The sequence below is a fragment of the Thunnus thynnus genome, chromosome 5 (genome assembly GCF_963924715.1).
Source record: "Thunnus thynnus chromosome 5, fThuThy2.1, whole genome shotgun sequence".
In the NCBI taxonomy this organism is placed as follows: Eukaryota; Metazoa; Chordata; class Actinopteri; order Scombriformes; family Scombridae; genus Thunnus; species Thunnus thynnus.
In genome coordinates this window covers 16,464,979-16,486,213 of record NC_089521.1, presented here as the reverse complement: position 1 = coordinate 16,486,213, position 21,235 = coordinate 16,464,979, and the positions used below count along the sequence as shown (strand labels likewise).

The 21,235-nt window shown below is 39.8% G+C and overlaps 1 protein-coding gene across 4 annotated transcripts in view; it reads left to right on the top strand.

The window, feature by feature from the left end:
• Positions 1–1,323: 1,323 nt before the first annotated feature.
• The window catches only part of LOC137182950 (voltage-dependent calcium channel subunit alpha-2/delta-1), a 58,683-nt gene continuing 38,771 nt past the window's right edge, over positions 1,324–21,235 (top strand). For 2 of the 4 annotated variants that reach the window (XM_067589584.1, XM_067589585.1), the window contains exons 1-5: positions 1,325–1,608; positions 8,117–8,198; positions 8,449–8,565; positions 20,368–20,427; positions 21,195–21,230. In XM_067589584.1, the coding sequence (XP_067445685.1) occupies positions 1,520–1,608; positions 8,117–8,198; positions 8,449–8,565; positions 20,368–20,427; positions 21,195–21,230 (384 nt within the window). In that variant the 5' untranslated portion in view covers positions 1,325–1,519. Of the gene's footprint in view, positions 1,609–8,116; positions 8,199–8,448; positions 8,566–20,367; positions 20,428–21,194; positions 21,231–21,235 lie in introns of all 4 variants that reach the window. The other 2 variants (XM_067589583.1, XR_010928396.1) reach the window with 2 other exon arrangements.

Here is a 21,235-nt window from a genome sequence, read left to right as displayed (position 1 = left end):
TCTCACCATTCACTTACTTTTTCTCCATCCCTTCCCAGCAGGACTGGTGCATTGTCTTCCTTTGCTTGGGGAAATGAGTGTGAGAAAGGTAGTGAAGGGATGAAAATAGACGAGAAACTGAGGGAGGGAGCAAGCAACAGTGCAGTACAGTGAGAGTGTTGGGTGAGGTGGAGATGGGAGAGACAAAGAGAAGAAGGGGGGAAAAAGGAGGAGGGGAGCGTGAGAGGACGCGAGAGATGGTGTGTGGTTGCCAAGCAACGATTGGTAACCAAATCCCCAAGCATCCTGCTTATGCTGCCCTACCCTCCCTCCAGGCCTGAATCACACACACACACACACACACACACACACACACACACACGCACACATACACACACACACACACACAGAGTAGGTGTGTGTTCTCACTTGTTATTCAATTATTCAATCAAAATGTTGATGCTATTTTGATTTAAAAATGCTAACAAAAACTGTGTGATTTGATATCAGATTGTGATGCAAGAGCTTGTATATATACAGTACATTCATGTTAGAATGCACAGCAGATAGCTGCAAATGCAATCTTATAAAACAGGTACTTGATTGATGGCACTGAGATTTATTGGGCTTTCACTGTTCTTGCTCATAAGATTTTACACTGTATGTGTGAAATCGATAGATCTGTCACTCTAGCACTGATTCCCATGTGGGACAGTTTCTCTGCTTGCTGCCACTCATGCAACCATGAAGGATGACTGATAGTCACTGGCAAAGATGGTGCTATCAAAGCCAGTAAATTCTTCCATCCCTGCAGGTTGTAGGCATTGAAAGGTTGTAGGGCATTTTAAAGAGCCAGACCTGCATCTGTATTCAGTGTGCGTGCACTTTTGTGTGTGTGTATGTGTGGTACCTGTTGTCAGACCCTCCTTTTAGCAGGTGTTTCTTTATAGGGAAATGAGTTGTTTCTCCCAAAATGCAATGCTGTACACCTAAAAGAAACAGTGATGACTTTTGAACCAAAAACAAATATCAAAATTTCTTTTTAAATATATGACAGACATTTTTAACATTTGGTATATTTTGTTCCACCAACACTATTAGATGATATATAATATAAAGTCACTAATGAGCATCACACAGAAGTCCCACTGACAATATTTGAGGAGCATATGTTATTTTTTTTCCCATTAGATTGAAAAGGGGGGGGGGGGGGGGGCAGAGAGAGAGAGACAGAGAGAGAGACAGAGAGAGAGACAGAGATAGGGGGGGAGAGAGAGAGAGAGAGAGAGACAGAGAGAGAGAGAGAGAGAGAGAGAGAGAGAGAGAGAGAGAGAGACTGAAATATCCAGCTCCAGTACCTGTTAGAGCGCTGGATGGCCGAGTGATCAGATTAGAGGTGTCAGGGTTCGTTAATCTGTAAGGGAGGGACAGACTGCCACTCACGCTGGTTCCGCAAACCGCTCCCATTCACCGGCGGCGGCAAAGGGGAGAGGAGCACATTTGGTGTTGACGCGCGTCGGGGAATTTCCCCCCATTTACAATGGATACCTGCAGGGTACGAGCCTGGGTGTTTCTAGTCCTGTTATGGCAGGACGGGTCTCTGGCATCGCAGTTTCCGACACAGCTCATGTAAGTATGGCTCCTATAATCCTATTTCGAGCACTTACTGTTACCTGTTTGTTTCAAGTGCTCGTCGTTTAGAGATAGTTATTATAAAGTGCAGTTACCCATTTAATGTGTGTGTGTGTTTGTGTGTGTGTGTGTGTGTGTGTGTGTAGTCCATAGCCTAAAATACGTGCACGCTTGGGGGGTGTGAGAGTGGGGTGGGCTGGTCGTTTCATTCATGCACCGGTGGTCATCTTGAGGAAAACACGTTTGGCGGTAGACAATATTTCAGCGTTCCTCTGGCTGCTCGCCTCCAGGCGGTGATTAATGTAGGTTACCATAATCAGCAGTTTGTCGCCTGGATGACTGTAGCCACGGAGCGCCGTGACAAGTTGTTGAGGAGTTACAGTGGTTTTCGTCTGGCCCTGTTCCTGTATGTAAAATGACAAAAGTTGCCCCTTGAGAGTTTGAAAAGAGCTAATCTGATTTAATAGTATCCTCTCCCTTCTTGGGACATAATCTGAAATAAAAATAATAATAACTCTATCGTTATGCAGAATAATGAGTTCCTCTACATTTTGAAGGTCAGTCCATATAAAGTTTTCTGAATCTGGGACAGAATTGAGGCCCAATCAGTATTTTTTTTTTTTTTGGCCATATAAATTCGAAGTATAGCCTATTCACATGTAATGTCAGACTTGGAGTCATAGGTGAAAAATAACTTTAACAGCACCAGAAAAAGATTTAAATTGTTGTCTACAATTAATCTGAGAATTAAAAGACCTGTCAATCAATTTGGGAGTGACATCAGTTTTTATATTCTTTTTATTCCTGAGAATAATAACATGCCCGTTTATTGGATCAGTGGATGTAATGCAGATAACCACAAAGAAATCTTTTATTATATTCATTTATTTAACCAGTAAGTCTCTTGAGATGTTTTTTTTTTTTTTTTTTTTTTTTTTTTTTTTTTACAAGCAAGACCTAAGAGTAAAATGGTGAAAATACTAATTTGTTTGTTCTGATACCAGTTAAGTCTGCATGCTATCACATTTTAACACTATTTAGCTTAACACTAGATAACCTGTAACACTATTTTCACTTTTATTTATTAATTTATTTATTTTTACTTAAATTAAGAATTTGGTCATCAAGACCAGAATATTGGCATCTGTGAGACATTTCTAATATTTTGTCCACCCCATTCATATACTGAGGGTAGACTACATATTAGAAATGCCTCTCAGTATAATGCAGTATAATTTCAAGCACTAACAGAATTCAGTTTTCTTGCTGATATTTGAACCCTGAAGTTACAAGTCACCAAGTCAACCCAAAGAGTGACCACTGCAGGTTGGATTGCCACAGCAGAAAACATATTTTTTTAGGCTGCCCTTTTGAATATGTCACACAATTAGTGACAGCAAAAATACCTGCATTTGTGCAACTTAAGCTACTCAACAGCTAACAGCCCCTTGTACTGAATCTGTTGGATGCTCAGTGTTAATTTGTGAAAGAGTGAGTGCAAAATGCATTCATCATTTTCCAAGTAAAATTGATTCACAAGGTATATACAGTGTACAATTAAGGGAATCTATAGGTTGTAGCATCAAGGCCTTAAATGTCTATTTTGGATTCAAGGGCTAGAAAACCTTGTAGGCCCTGCATCCATTCTGATAACATGTTATACTGGAAGCTGACAGTCTGCTTTGAGTTTGCTATAGTGATGGTGACCATTCAATATCGCCATCTTTATATTTCCATGGCCTCTTTTCTTTTTTGAAAGGTTGCTGAATTCAATTTCTATTAGGAGTGGGGGATGTTATGGAGGCCTCTTCTTTTGAATTCACAGCAGAGGAAAATCTACAGCCTGGATCATCTACCAGATGGTCCTCTCAAACATCTTTTTTCTCATCACTGTTGGAGTCCAGAAAAAAAAAGCATCTTGTTGAAAAAATATTCCCGAACTTATTGTTGAGAATATCAATAGTGAGTAACAAGCAGTAAATATAAATATAAGCAATACATTACATGATTGCGTCCAAATTTATCCTTTAAGTTATCTTTTAAGCTAGATAGTCCTCAACGATAAGAACGGAATATACTAATCATGGCTGTAATGTGTGTGTGTGTGTGTGTGTGTGTGTGTGTGTGTGGAAAATGTGTTTTGACTCATTTGGAGTGTTCATGATGATGAGAAGCAATGTTTGAACACAGACTAGAAAATAAGCCAAAAGAGATTAAAATGAACTGGATGAAACGCTCCATCCATCAAGTGCATTCTTACACTGATCAAATGGATGGTGAGAAAAATACCAATTAATGGTAATTTTGAAAACTGAAATAAGCTGCTTTTGTTTCTCTTTATCATCATATAGCTCTGTTGTTGTGGTAACCATTCTGAAGATGAAACACTTTCCACTACCTTAGATGTCTAGAGCAACATTTCAAAGTGAATAAAAAACAAGAATGGGACAAAACCCTTCCTTGAAAGTAAAACACCTTATCATGTGGATTTTTCTTTTGAACTTATAATCATGTTAGCTGTGCCAGAGATATTTCAGATAATTCTGCACTGCAGTTGCATCATTAATCATTCATTAATCAATTATATTTTCACTACAGATCATCAGCAAGCCTACCTGAATTACAAATTTATGCTGATTATTGTTTTAAGACAGACAGAGGATGCTGGGTTAGTCAGAGCTTGATCCAAAAGCCCTCCAGTTCATATCAAAGCACTTTTTAGTATCTGGGCCAGGCTGAAGAAGGACTGAATTGGCCACTTGGGTGTTAGTGTAAAGGCTACAGAACATGAGCAGAGCACTGCTGGTTGTTGTGGTGCATTACTGTTGGTGTTTTCATGCCTCATTCTGGATTGGACTGCTTCTGTCTTTACCTCTGTAATGAGTAATTAGATAAACTATGCGCCAGCTCATTACTCTCTCTAGTTCCAAAGTGATGGCATCATAACATCTGTCTCTCTCTTTCTTGTATTGTCTCTCCACGCCTATCTTTCTGGTTTGCTCCCATTTGCTCTTCCTGTGTCTGAAAAACAATGTAGGGCAGTGTCTGACCCAGTTGCCTTTTGTATGCATGTGTGTGTGTATGTGTGTGTGTGTTTAATTATCCAGTGTTGTACCAGAGGCTGCAGTAATCAAAGCCCAGCAACCAGAGCAGAAAAAAAATTGCCACCTCAGCTTAACAACAATTACTTTATTACTGTTTAGGCATCTCTGAAAAGCCATGTTATTTTAGCCATAGATAAATAATGATAACAAATGATGTGTTATTAGCAGCAGTATACTTCACCTAACTTGTGTTTGTATGGAAACATCTAGAAGGATTGCAGAAGGTGAGCAGGCCTTACCTCATGGTATTTATGAAGCCTTGCCACTAAACTAGGTTGGGACCTCAAGGGATGGTTGAAAATGGATTATTTAAGGACTAGGAATTAATGTGCAGACATTTTCCATGCCTAGATCTGATCGTCTAATGCTTATTTAACAAGAGGATTTGACTACGAATATTCATATAAAGCAACAGGCTTACGGCTTTGGGGAGTAGTGGCATAGCTCTCTATTTTATGGCCCTTTACTGTATGTAATGAGCCAAGTGAGCACTTTACAGACAAGACTTCTTTGTCTGCATATTGTAGTGTTCTGCATTTACACACACAGACACACACAGACAGCAAACACACGTACACACAAGGAATTCAGGATCGTTTAAGGTTCGTAAGCTGAGCCATCCTGCTGCTTAGACATAGTAATTAAGCATTTGACAAAATTCCCTAAATAGATTCAGAAAAAACAAGTGCACAGAAAAAAGTACATGTCATCCATACTCGACGTGCAGACGAACACATACTGCACCACAGCGGTGTCTCATCTATTTGTCAGCACCTGAGAGTTTTTGTTATAGAGATTTACACTGGTAGCTGTAGATTTCACAGAATCGAAACTCCGGAGAGATGGCACTCTGAATGTCAAATCCCTGGAAGCACAAACACATACACGCACACATACACACATACACATAAACTCTAACTCAGAATTGACTTGTCAATGCTTCAGGCTTTAATAGCTCAGGGGTCCAAGGTCCACTAAAATACCTTACAACCAGTTTACTGTTAGTAGATTTGGGGATGAGGAAGTGTGGGACAAAGGACGGGATCAAGAGAAGAGAATGTAAAAGGAGAGAAATGAGTGAAAGAGAGGAGAGAAGAGGAAAAGAAAAGAAAGGTGTAAGAGATGACTGTAGTATACCAGTAAGCAGAAAAGAAAATGGAAGACTCATGGAAGATGGTGTGGCATCAGTCCAGTTGTGTCCTTTCCCTCAACCTGTTTTATGTTGGTTGTTTACTGCATCTTGTTTCAGTAACAATATGAAGGAAGAACTGCGGTAACTGATTTATATTGTGTGGTGGTCTCTCAACACATTACTGTTAACATTTACATTACCAGCCAGTATAACATGTTATTATAATATATTTAAAATAATTTAAAATTTGTCCCTGTACTATATCATACTTAACATAGTATGTTAACATTGAGGGGATTTGACTGATTGTGTTGCTCTCAAATGCTCATTGTATAGAGATAACTGTGTTAAATATGTTAACAGGCTAAAGATAAGATTAATGTACAGTACATGATAAGTATCGCAAAGATAAATGTACAGTAGAGCTGCAACGATAAGTTCAATTAGTCAGTCCTCAGAAATTATGTACAACCATCACCAGACTGAAAAGACTTTTTGTACTGACAGTCATGGTTCCCAGATTGTTTATCCTAATGCTTTTAGGATAAACGATCTTAGGGAAACGATCCCTCCCCCCTCAGGATCTTAGGGATTCATATCAAAAATGTGATTTATTTAATGTATTTATGTAAAGAAATGAATATTGGCCGACATGTTATCAGATTTTTTAAAACTCTCAAAGTTTATTAGCAACAGCCTCAGAAATCTGTCCAACCAAATGAAAAACAAATCTCAGGCTGCTCTTGTGGTTGCCAATTACCTGTTTGCCAGATCATGGTCATCCAACACCACTGGTTCCTTTTTATCTATTGGCAGCTGAAAGATGAGTACCCAAAAAAATACCATTTGGTGGCTCTAAATCACTGCAGCATACAGTGCAGTCGCTGGACATCTATGTTAGTTTTCCTTCACGTAGCCATAAGGCTCAGTCTGCAGTGCTGTCCACAACCCCTAAACCATCTGGCTTTGGGAATTAAGGGATAGCAGCTGAATTATGTCTGACCCTGCTCTAATATCTCCACCTACCCTCTCTTTTCCTAAACAATTTAACTGTGCTATCCCTTCTGGTATTCCCTCTGTTGCAAAGTTTCTCATCTTTCTCCCCTAGCATACTTGCTCTGAATTTTCTCCATACACTGTGGATTTTGTGTTCTCGCTGCATCTTTCCTATTTCTTTTCTTGCTTCTTGATCTTCTGTACCTTTCTCTCCTTGTTTGCATCTTACCTCCTCCCTCTGCTGTATTGAGGGTAGATGTTTTGCACACATACTGTAACTTGCATGACACTCATTACACTCCTGCAATGACAGTTTTTTGGGGATATTTTTTTGAGTGTGCATAACTGTTTTTCTGTCGTTTATTCCAGTGTTTATATGCGAGTATATATTTGCAATTAGGGAGTATCACAGCTAGGTCTGTGTTACTGTGAATGCATGACAATGAGAGAATCTGTATCCCATGCCAACCTGTTATCAATCTCATACAATATTAATGGCACTGTCTCAGGGTGTGTGTGTGTTTGTGTGTCTGTATGTGTGCATGCGTGGCAGCATATATGGTGATTTAATGCATCCACACGCACACAAGTATTTTGCTCCGGGAAGCCTCTCATACCAGGTGCACCTCTAGATGAGTCTGATTATTCGAACAAGTCACCGTGTCACTCAATGCATAATGCCTTAGGTCTTTGCCGTTCTCATCTAGCCTATCTTTATGCATGCCACTGTGTTCAGGAGACATGGAGTTATAGTTTATGTCAGTATGATTGAGATAAGACAATATGATTGGAGGAGGATGAGAAAAAGGCTTATATCCATTGTGTGGCACCAGTAGGCTGGACCTGAATTCCCTGGAGCTCTTTCATATACAGAGAAGCACTTTGGTCCTGGCCACCTCCCACCTCTCGCTTGGCCACTCACATCACCGTCACCAGCCACAACACCAGCTGACACTTATCTGATTGGTTGACTGACTTCATGTTTGAACTCTCAGAAAGTAATCGTATTGGTTGACACCCAGTGACACGTGTTTGATTAGATGACATTGTATTTGTTCCCGGTGATTCCGGTTTGATTGGCTGACATTTTGCTTGACCTATCAGAGTGATTCTCTCTGGCCTTGTTTGTTTTGACTGGATGGCCTTGTTAGATGATAGATGTAAGATAACTTGATTGACAGTTTAATTGCACTGTGAAATGCCTGTGATGTCTCTTCTAAACTGGTTACATCTGAGTTACAAGATTGGTTGTGTGTACTGCTTTGTCCCGTAGGATTAAAGAATGGGTTGATCAGATGCAGAAAGAGCTCGTCACCCTGGCAGACACAGCGACAGCTGGGAAGAGTCTCAATCAGGTATACACCCCTAAACACTACACACACATGCACAAAAATAGAGAACAATCCAAATTTAACGCAGCTGTGGATCCCCTACATATCATGACATCAAGAAAGTTGTACTATCTCTTGTTTTCGGTTTCTATTAATTATTGTCAAGCAGAATTCTGCTTTTGAGTAAAACTAAAAGAAATAAATGTCTGACACATCAGCATTATATCATCAATTACATGTGTGATTGTATGCAATCATTACTCTCTCTGTCTAGATTTTTCTGAGAAACCAACACCGGTACACTGTGGAGCAAAATGACGCAGAGGAGCTGGTGGCCAGAGCAGCCAGGAACATTGAACAGCTGCTGCGGAAGAGGTCTGCTGCCTTGGAGGTAAGACTCGCCACACTCAGAGGAACCAACTGTCAGTATGTAATTTTATGTAGGTTTTAAAGCTGTACAGGACTAAATCTTTTACTAACAAGGGCTACGACAGAGAAACATTTTCCATCTGCTTCTTACTCAGACATTGTAGATTCGAGTTTGTATATAAAATAACCCAAGTGTATATGGTGAACCATGTGTTTAGTTTAATTATAGTAATACTGTAGGTATTTGTGAAATGTTGACATTTGTGACATTTAATCCGACAAATTTAGTAGATGTATTAACATTATACATTAATATAAACACACATATTGATGAAATAAGTTGCCATGGTAACTTTTTTATTGAAAAAGAACAAGCTTAGTGCATTTAGTTTATACATGAATTTTGGTCGACAGACTACAATAACTGGATTTTGCATGTTTGATGGTATTGATGAGCATTCCAACCATGAGGCTCCTGGGCAGAATGAGCTGAACGCTGATAGTTTTGTGTTATTGAGAAGATCAAATGAGAGGCATGTTCTGATACTGAAATCTAGGAAAAGCATTGAGATTTAATCCTTTTTAAAAATCTTTTAATTTTGTCTTTTCTAAATATGTATTTAAGATGCAAATGTACCACCCAATCTGGAATAATCATTGCTACATTCAGATGTATGATCTTGAGTGGAATATTATTTAGATATGTTATGAACTTTAAAGTGCTTAATAAGAACGAGCAACATTATTTTTTATAAATCCCCCTATATGCCAAATTGAACTATAAAAGTTGATAGAAAATAGTAATTATATAATGTATAATTATAATTATAATACATTTATGTAAACAGTAGCATCTTGTTACAGTTGCACTACCATCTGGCCATTTATTTATTTATTTAATCATTTGTCTGGTTTCACACTAGTTTACCAAGTGTGATTGTTGCGGATTTTATACTTTTCCAGGTGCAATCATCCTTTAAATGGAGCATGTCAGATTCAAAACATTTTAATAATCCTCTGGCAACAAAATCTCTGGTCCTCCTCCAAAAGGCTTCCTGTGTGGTAAACAAATATTAGGGATTTGCTGACATCTGCCCAGAATCTGCACAATTCTGAGGGGTTTACAGGCTGCACTGCTACCTTGTTGACATAAGCCATTACCTGAATGTTGTGTATTATTTGCCAAATTGTGGCCATTCTGTAACAGCACACTAATACTTTAGTGGTATGGTGATAAGTATAGGATAGATCTACATATTTACATATATAATTGTGTGCAAAAGAGCAGAAAGCAGGGACTGAGTTTTTTCTGCAGGATTCAATGTGATAATTAGAGCTTTGACCCTGGGGAGTTTCTCTCTTTCTACCCCTCTGTATACCCCCCTGTTTTTTTACTCAGAACTGGGTCAGAGATGCTCATCTATATTGGGAGTTTGAACTGTTTTTATACATTCAGAGGGAGTTCATAACACCCTTTACCCTGCCTTTATAAGGCATCACCATTGTTGTCTTATTAGTAATGGAGAGGGAGTATTTATGAGCGTTCATAAACATATCTCCTGCCAAGTGTCTGCCTTGTTGCTGTTAAGTAAACATGCTAGTGTTCTTATCATTTTTCCAAGTACTAGTGCATTAAGATGCGTAAGCAGCAAGGAGAAAATTGGCTCCAGTGCATTATCCAAGTGATAGAGGAGAGAGGTGGTTAAAAGGTTGAGGTGCATTCATGTGTGTGTGTGTGCGCGCTAAGGGTAGGTGGTATATGAATTGTGGGGGGGTCATGATAGCCTGATGCTCACAATCCATCCAGCCTCCGGACATCGATCACTTCTCACTCTTTATTGCTTCTTTGTGTCTCATCCTCCCCTACGAGTAACCTCAAGGCACACTGATATTGGATTGTCTGTTCTAAGATGTGTGATTGGGGAGATAAATGGATGAATGGATGATGGGAAAGAAGAGCAAATGAATGAATATGATGGATGCATGAATTGATGGACAGATAGACTAAGCAGATAAAGATGGCTGTACGGGATGGTACAGTGAGAGCAGCTGTGAGAAAAAAAATAATGATTTGTTTGCTCTTGGTTTCCTATTTTGAGTGTTATTTCAGGTAAACAACAAAGTAGAATGACAACAAACACCAAATCAGAACTTTACACAGTACACTGTCCCAATAGAGGTTGTGCTTTGAGGTGAATTTTGCTGACAAGTCTTCTAAGTTAAACTTGGCTGTAAAGTTTATCAGACATAAAAAAAGAAGGGGATCTCTATTGCAGTTGGGAGTTCCTTTCTTGTTCAATGCCTTTGATATAAGGTTGGAAATGACTCTCAACGTCAGTATAATTGGAGATTGCCCAAGGCACTTGAGCCACTTTCGGTTAGTTGTCAACTGCTTTCAAACTTTCATCCTCCCTTTGCCTTTCTGTCTTCTCTCTCCCTTCCTCTCCGTCTCTCCGTCTCTGATCTCTAACTCTGCATGATGGATGACCTTTGAAAGGCCACAGTTTACCTAGCCACAGGTGTGCGAAACAAGTGTGTGTCTACTCATGCTTCCATAAATAAGTGTGTGGCAGAGTGTAACATGCATTATTAATGAGTACTTGGCTGCACACTGTTGGGCGAGATCACTTTGTCAAAGGTTTTACAATGTATACTCTGACTTGATATCAACAGGACACTGGGGTTGGGCAGTCGTTTCTATTTTCATATCGTCCAATTGTGGTTACTCGAGGTCGCTGATAGGTGATCCGATCGCCAGGGGGCAGCAGGAGTAGGAGGGGGTGGGGGAAGGAGTTACGTCACAGCGCACGTCTGTGTATCTGTACTTGGTGTGACAATATCACACCATCATGTTCCATTTAACAATATTATCTTATCTTTAATATCACAATCCAAATCACATCCATAATGTTCACCACTCTTATGGATCGCAGAGCGAAGTTTTGGTGAGCAGGCATATGGAGAACAGAGATGCAGGGTGTCAGACAGTAGGGCATAGATTCTAGAGTTTGGTTTTTTTTTGCCATTGGAATTGGTCCAGTATTGAACAAGATCGCTCCAGCCAGCAGCCGCGAAACAGGCTGCAATGTAATCCTTGGGGGCAATTGTGTCCGTCAAAGTAGATACGTCCACTAAAAGTGCTTGTTTTGCCACTGACGGGCTTAGACTGTTATTATAAGTGTCTGACAACAAAGGTAAACACAGGAAGTAGCCACTTGTAGCAGCATTATGTCTAACTGCATAGGGATCTATACATTGCTGTGTACACCCATACACACACGTAAACACATACATGAACATATGCTTGTTTATTAGTTTAGTAGTTGACCACATAGTGAAAGTGTGTGAAGTGCCTCAGGCTAGATCCAATCATTTCAATGCTTGTCTCCCTCCTCCATCACTGGGCTGTTCTCTCTTTGTCTTGCTGTCTGTGTACACTGTAATTAAAAACTTAATTATTGATGCTGCAGAACTGTTAAGGCAAAAGTGGAACTGATAAAATACAGAGGACAGACACGCACACGCACGCTTACACATTAAGTTATTATCCACAGTCCACCTTTCTTTCTTACTTACAACCAGAGGCCACATGTCAGCTGCAGCTGTTGTCTTTTGTTTGAACAATCTGCATGAGGTGAGTGTGTGTATACAGTATGTGTGCCTCTGTGCAATTCATTCTCCTGAGGTGAAGGGCTCTGTGCGGTGACTAATGAGCCAGTCTACAACATTACTTAGAGTAATACCTCAACCAGCACTACTAAAACTCTACAGGACACAGGTGGCCCAATGTGCCTGTGTATATGTAACTTGGTTTCTGTCTGTATCTATATGTGTGCAGGTTAAAGTGTGTTTTCAAAATCACATTTCCTCCTTTTCCACAACTGACATAATGATTACTGCCATGCAATTTAAGCTCATTTTTGAAAATTATTTGAATGATAGACTTTCATGATGCTGTCGTTTGTTCTTTTTCTGGATGTAATCATTGTTGCAATGGAAAAAATGGTTATGTGAGTACTATTACTTAATAATGCCAGACTTCCACAAATAGATGCTTTGGTGATGTTTCCTATTAGATTAAATACAATGACAGCAGGAACTTGTTTTTGTGTGTATTTGTGTATGTAGTACCAGACACTCTTTCCCCAGAAACTAGAAAGGTAAATGTAAAAAATATTCCAAACATACTTAGTCACATGAATTTGGCTAAAGAAAACGTCTGTGTCTACTGTACTTTCTATAAGAGGAAACTATAGTTTTTACAAGCACCCTTTAAGCCTATGGGGAGAGTGTTTAATACAATCAAGCATTCATGAATATTGAAACCAATACATAAAAATCCCACACATACATTATCATATAGCTTGCTTATAGCTTCAGCTGCTGTACTCATCATCATGCCCTCAACATCATCAACAATAAACTATACTAACAATTACTTACTAACAGTTATACTACTAACAATTAGTAAGAGTCACCATGGCTAAACAATTTTTATAAAGTATGCTAGATGATTAAGGGATACGACTGTTAGTCACAGTTTTGACCTCTTTCCAAAAACTCATTATAACTGTGACTTTGAAATCCTGACAAGTGTATCTGCCCTCACAGTACTCTCATTTATTTAAAATGCAGTGTGGTGCATATGTATTTTTAGCAATGGTAGATTTTTATGCCCAAGTGCCTTACTTCAGCATCAACCCACAACAAAAACGCTTTCACTGCAATGTTGAGTTCAGCCACATGTTTATGAACATTATACAGTCTGTCATAGGCACAGCATAGTTTCCCTCTATGTTGTCCTTTTTTCACTTTACTCAAGGTAACATCTCTAGGAATTTCCATGCTATTTAAAAGACGATCAGTATGTCTGGCATACTTGTGTAAAGTGTTGACATTATCACCTTCAGTAGATAATGCAGGTAAGGTTTCAACATTCACAGTCATTGCAACAGGTTTATGGTGCCCTTTCTGTAATAGATCTCAGTATTAACAAGTATAGCATGTGCATCAGATATACATGATCAGGCATGATATTATGTCACAGGCTTTACTGATATACAACATGTTAAACTGTTTGCATACAACATTTTACTCATGTTGTTTACTGATGTGACTCAGGTCATTTTACTCTCACTGCAAAATTTAGCAGTTTTCTGAAATCCACCATTAGATTAACACATATTTTGTCATTATCCTTAACAAATGAGTCAATAAAAGTTAATCTATTATACACCCTTCTGTCACAGATATACCCAATGTCAATGCAATTTGATCATACTTAATATTTATAAATATTGTCAGTAAGAACAGCTGATTCTCCAGCTCCATTAAACATTTTGTGTAATGACTTTAGGCTCACAGGATCTTGCTTGGCAAACATGTTTCTTGGATGCATATGTTGTCACAGTCACCAATAAGCCCTTCACAAAGAAACTTGTTTTAGTACCAACACTGTGCCCTACATGCACATCATATGACACAACCAGAATCACATTTGTTGTCTTCCATCAGATTGCATGGCATTATTAGTATTCTATTCTTTCTTAGCCTTCTCGCAGCAATTTTCAACATTTACATGTGTTGCAGTTCCATGTAAACAACCCAATATGGCGTAGAGTAATTATTCCATCTCTATAGAAGAAGCATTTTTTGAAGAATTACATGAATTAGCTTAAATTTTGATGCACTGTAGGCTCCCTTCTTCGTGATTCATATATGCATGTGCTTGTCAGACACTAATTGCCTTTCAGAACACAAGATTCAGCAATCTTCTCTTTCAAATTGTACCCACGACTACAATATCCTCTAGTTATATTTATAATGTCATCATCTTCAAGATTCCCTATGTCATGTCTCATAACAGTTCCGTTATCCAGTTGCCTTTATTTAGAGGCGTGTGTTAAGTGTCCTGTGTGTTCTTTGTGCATGTGTTTAATGGAGTCTTTGTGCCCCAGGTGTTGAGCCATATTTTTATTAATCTGTCTCCTGCTGTCACGATGTTACAATAATGAGCACAAGATGTGACATTATGATGTTTTCATGTGTGTGTGTCTGTGTGTGTGCCAGTGTAACGCAGTAATGAGCAGAGGCTATGATACGATCAGAGATATTCCAGTCTCCAGAGCAGATGTTACTCAACCTCCCATCTCCGCTCTGATCATATTAAGCAGACAAGAGGTGTCTGTGTCTCTGTGTGTGTGTGTGTGCTTGCATTCGTGTTTTTTGTGTGTGACAGACAGAAAGAGAGAGAGACAGGGAGTGGGAGGGAACGGTGCAGATGGGGAATTCTAACTAGACTTATGGTAGGCTAGGGACAGGCGTCTAATACGTTCATCGAGAAGAAATCCAAACTGGATTGGTGGATCACAACATGCTCGCTTTAACATCTGAATATTTGGTTTGGAGACAGTTAAGACCCTTGACTGTGAAGAGATGTCATCTTCATATCTAATAACAACTGGCATTAATGAAATGTGTGACAAGCAGCACTTTTCAGAATCAATATGTGTATCATTATCAAGTTGATTGTGATACTGTTATAATTACAATAATCTTAATCTGACAAGATAATTAGTAGCCTCTATCGCACAGCATTTTGAGATACAGTAGCGTCACATGAACGTTGTTGCCTCTTGACACTGTTGCTACTACACTTCCATCATTACTCTCGCTAGAAAAACAGCACTCAGACTTCCAGTGAAATCTGATCAGGTGACACACTATATAAAATCTCTGATGTGGACAGTACGAGATATACACATCCCTGAGATACACGCATGAGAGCAAAAGAGCCAAAGAGAGCGAATGAGACAGGGAGCAGCTGTAGATTTACTGTTCCCATCGGAGGGTTTGGCCTCTGAGAGAAGCCATGTGGAGCAGCACAGCTCTCCCCTGGGCTCTCACAGCTGCAGATACCTCTGCTCTTTCTTTCTGTCTCATGCTCACTTTCTCTACTTAGTCATCTCACCTCCCTTTCCTTCGATCCTTGCATCTCTCCCTTTCTGTGTTCTTCTTTCTCCAGCCCATACTGTATCTCTCCTGTGTCAAGCTCCTGGCTTCTTGCCACAGTTCTCTGTCAGACTGGAATTTGAAATCAACCTTACTTTATCTCATCTGACCCCTGCTTCTCTCGTATCATGCTCCTTCCTTTGTCTCCCTCCGTGCAACTCTCCTTTTTACCTTTCTGTGCTCTTTTGTATTGCTCCTCTGTAAACCTTCCTCCTGTCTCCTTCTGTCCTTTTATTTGTCTCTCTGTCCATCTCCTCATTCTCCATGTCTTGTCTCTCTTAAGTCCCCTCTTGTTCCTTACTCCTCTTTTCCTTTTTATCTTTTTTTTTCTTCTGCTATCCCTGTTTACATACACCCACAATATATTTATTAGATATGCACACAGGAAGGTGCAGTTGTTTGTCCTTTTCCCAGGAAACAAACTAATGCATTGTCAGATAATGTCTCCACCATTCTTTACTGAACTAACACCCCCCTCCCCCCATCCATCCCCACGTCTATCTCTTCATCATTCCACTGCTTATTCTCATAAGCTAAGTTTTAATGAGAACTTCGAACACTGTGATCATGCTGACTCTGAATATTGTTTTTTCTCTCTTTGGACTGTCCTCTCCGTTAATCCATCTGCTCATAATTTATGTCTTTCCCTCTTTTCAGACTCCTCTCTATTCCGCTTCTCATACTGACCCTCAGCGCCTCCCTTATTTTTACTTTCTTGCCGTCCCTTTGAGTTGGGACTCATTACAACAAATAGATAACATTCATGAATGTAGACATGTTGTCAGAAACGAGGAGGGGAGAACTAAGAGAGGATATGGGTGTTAATGATCTTTTACACCCTTACTACTCTTGTGAGTATTGCTTTGTTGTCTGAAGGAGAAAGCAGTTGTGCTCTGAATGGCCCATTGATTTCAGGCATGTGGAGCCTTTAGCCACACACACACACAAACGCACGTGCACACACACGGGGAGTCTGGGAGGCTCTATGAGGTTTAGCAGAGCCTGTCTCATCTTCCCTGTCTATCCTTTAAGCTGTGCTCTTCTTTCTCACTAAATGCATGGCGGGCTGCTGGGCTGCCCTGGCAGAATGACAACTAAGACTGGTGAGAGCAGGGCAGAAATATCTCACTGTGGGGCTAGCAGGTAGGATTCTAGTGCAATCCAACACTCAGGGCATCTCAAGTCATTTCTGTGCTCTCAATTGCTGCAGCGAAATGATCTAATCAATTTGCCTGAAGTGAGAAATACTATGTGCCCGATTTGGCTACTGGATTATTGATAGGCACAACAGTTGCTGCAGTCATCATTAGGCCGTTTTTATGTTCAACTGGGATTAAGATATAGCTAACCAACGATGCTGCCCTCGGACAGTATTGAACATTTTTGCCTCATAGTATTAGATTTTATGATTCTTATGAATTTCTTCTCCTCTTTGGTCTTTTTTTCTCACTGAACCGCCTCATTCCTTCAACCACTCTGCCTCCCTACTTCCATAGATTTAAATCCCAGTCTCCTCGTGTTCATGCATCCCTCTTCCCCCATTAAGGCTGCAGGGGAGCAGTGGCTCTCCTTAGGTCTCCAGTGGTCATCCGGTGACAGAGTGGACTCATTATGGTGTGGAGCCGAGGTATCTATACTACAATAAGTGAGAGGGAGACTAATGAGCAGTTAGATCAAGCACGCTACAGGGAGTGTGTTACACACTCCCATTAACTAAACCGCTGTAGTGCTAAATTTGTGTGTTTCGACAGAGCAACGTTGGCTTCTAATCAACTGGCGAAGACGACAACTTGCAGTACCTCTGTAATGAACTGTTATGCCAGTTTAGAGTGGTTAGCTGTCACTCAGGGTGCGGTCTCATCAAATGAAGACTCTGTAGTTTACGGCAGATTTGATTGTGGTGTTGCTTTCTTTGGGTAGCCTGACAACCTCTGTGTGTGTATGTGTTTGATAAAGAGAGATACAGAGAGGGATACCGAGAAAAAGAGAGAAAAAGAGAAGGGTAATTAGGTATCTTTCCTCACACACCCCTCCTCACCCTCCCCCACATCTCCCAGAGGGGAGAGAAGCCTCGTCAAAGCCCTGTCATGAATTTTTAACAACCCTGTCGGTCTGCTCTCTTAGGAGGTGTGTGTGTGAGTGTGTGCGGATTTGCATGCGTATGTTTATATATATAGTAGGTGAGAGAAGGGTATTTTGACACATATGCACTGTAGACCTATATTCTCCATTAGTGTCACACAAATTGCCAGAGTATGATGCAAGATGTATCGCGTGTTGAACAGATGTTGCTTATATTCATGTATCATATAGCATACAACATCGTGCTGAGAGGGAATTCCAGGACCAAAGGAGAAATCTTCAATCAATATATTGTGGTCATGTACCTCAGTATAGTATGCATGTGTTTTCTAGATGCATTTGCCATGATTCTAAACATATACATTTAGAACACTGAACATATTTTGAGAGATGGTTTTTGAGATTTGAGATGATAGAACTCAGATAGCTCAACTCATGTCATGTTCACTTAACATGATGTGACGTTACATTGACATTAGCTGACATTTGACATCAACCTAATGACAAGACATCCAGCACTTGGCCTTTTCAGCATGGATATGAACTGCTGCTACCATTCCCCCTCGGGTGGCACATTATTATAATAAATCTTTTTTTTTTTTTTTTTTTTTCATGAAACACTTATGGAATGAAGAACCAGCTTTTTGGGTGTATTTTCTGCTGAAGTGTCACTGAATTGAATTATTATTAAGGAGGAATGGGTTTTTATAGGACTACCAAGTTCCACCTTGGTTCTCCTCATATATTGTATTCTTAGAGCCTCTGTATACACTGTAAAACAATTTACTGATACTTGGTTTTGCAGGGTTAGCTCTTACTCATGCAAAGGTACCAATAACATTATATGGCTCCAATTAATTGTGAAATTGTTATAAGAGCTGTGGATTCAGATGTAAATCTCCAGATGGAAACACCGAGATAGTCAAAACATCATCAATGTCTGGTGGAAGAGAGCATCAGCAGCATCAAACATTTGATGAACACAATTCATAAATGAAAAACATATGATTTAGTACATTATGCAGTGATGGAGTGTGTTATTTTTGAATATGATGAACACGGTGCGTAATAAATTCATGATCACTATTCTGTGTTTGTGTGTGTGTATGTGTTTATGGCTTGAATGGGGTGTATATTTAGCTGCTGACAGCCAGTGCAGAGGAGGTGGAGACAGGTCTGGAATAGAGCCCGAGACTGGAGGCCAAAGGGATGGGGCTGTTGATCAAGAATGGAACCATTGCCGACAGCAGACACATGGTCACAGACACACACATACACTTACATATCCCACACTCAGTATCAGCACAGAATCACATCTACTATAAGCACCTCATCCAGTTATTACTCATGCACAGATCAATGCCTGATGTTTTACTTTCCTACTTGCACAGGCTAACAGATGGATATCAGAGGAAGATTTGGCTGTGAATACAGATTATTTTCATAATCTGCATTTGCCATCATCAATTTAAAATACATCCCTACGTGGAGTGAGTTGCTCGGTGCTAGTGTTGTATCCTTGCTGCTGTGGAGGAAACCAGTTTGTCAGGATTTATTAAAGGGCAGTCCTTTCCTCGACAGGGTTGTCATTATCCAGTAAAGTCCGAACAGGGCAAGCGAGGGCCAGGCTAGGCTGTGGTTTGATCAGTGTGGATTTGCCTGGGTGAGCACAAACACAGCATTGTGCAATATAATGCTTGTTTTGGTTTGGCCTCTCTGCCTGTTGCCTGTCGTATGATTTCACTGTTGTGACTTTTTCCATCTAGCTGTACAAGGTGTTAGTTGTGACACTGTGAGGTAGATGTACGCAGTAAAGGTTTCTCCCTCTTTCTCTCTGTGTCATTGTGTTCTTGTTAGTGTTGCTCTTGTTATTTTCTCTCAAAGAAAAGAAAGAGGATGGATTCAAACTGTGAAATATCATAATGAATGACTGTATTGTGTAATTGGAAAGCTATGTCTTAATGCTCACACAGTTTTAAGTGGAATTCCAAACTCATGATGTTTCAACAATAGATATATAGTGTACTTTCTGAGCATCCACAGAGTGGTTAAGGACGATATTTTGTTCCCAGTGTGATACATTGTGCTGTTTGGTTTGTGTTTGACCTTTTTTGTGTTCTGCACAGTGTCTTTATTGCCTCTACTATGTCCTCAATTTGTGAAAGAAAATTTTAGTGCAATAACCACTCATACTATTCTCTTTTTCCCTGTAACTTCTCATTGTCAGTGTGTCTATGTGTGTGCATGTTAGAGAGATGTGCGAGGTTAATTACATTTATATCCCCCTGTTATTTAGTAGTATCCAATTTGATTGACAGCCTCTCAGTTGGTAATCCATTTGCTCTTGACTTTATTCAGTGATCTGCTATTTCTTACACTGCTGACCCCCCCTCATCCCTTTTTTTTCCTCTTCATTTATCTCTCTCTATCTCATGCTCTCTCACACACATACACATACTCATACTACTCTCCCACAGTAAAAACCTTTTCATTCTGACATTATGACACTCTGTGGTGTGGCCTTTAGCAGATAGTGCTGTAAGACCTTGATAGCCCTGTGGTTTGAGCTCTGTGAGTGAGATCATAATAATTTCTCTGTCTCTGCGATGTTCTCCATCATGCTTTTTAACGTACTCTCTTTTGCTCAGGTTTTCTATAATTAGACTGACGCTGTGAAGGTGGCATACCTTGCAGTTTTCAATCTAAATCCCTGTCATAATTCACTCCCCAGAAACTGGCTACAGCTGCTGAGAACTTCCAGATGGAGCATCAGTGGAGAGACGAGTTTGAGGTAACAGAGGGACAGGAAAATACAGACACATACATACAGCACACACACTAACAGGAATACATGAACAAATGCTTGTATTAAATATGTGTGAGTTTTATATGTGTGTTATATACCCTATGTGAGTTTGGACTCAAGAAAGCACTAGGAGATACGCAGACAAACGTGCATAAATGGTCACAAATGAAGTCTGGATTTACAGGCTATAAATTCTATTCATTATAAATAGGTTTAATCTGTTTGCATCTGTGTGTCATTGGCAGTGATTACAGTTCCATTAGTAAATAGGTTTATTGCACATTATACACAGCGTTATGACGCATTATGCCTCTCATTCCAGATGACAGATACCCTCCTGCTTTCCAAGAACCACAGCGGCAGGCAATTATAACACACAGTAAAGCAGTGGTCAGGAAAAATACTCGTCAGAGAGACAGTTATATACAGTATGTGTCTCAGGTGTGAATTACCATACAGCTTTCTCAATAGCAGGAAAATGCTTCCCTTGAGCCTTGCAAATGGCTGTAGGCACACAGACACAGATGTAAAAAGAGGAGCGTTTTGCACACTCAGCTTTACTCATACACTATTCATTCAAGTGGTAGCACAGACTAGAGTCTTCATTAACATAAAACTGGAGAATTTACTAATGGAGAACTGTTTAGAAACGGATTAAGCATTTTATGATGACATAAATATTACGCTTCTTTGTGCAACACCCTAGAGCATCCGCAGAGTGATATTGGTGCTTATGTATGACTTGTTTACAGGATGATGAAATCGCCTACTACAACGCAAAGGACAATGTGAG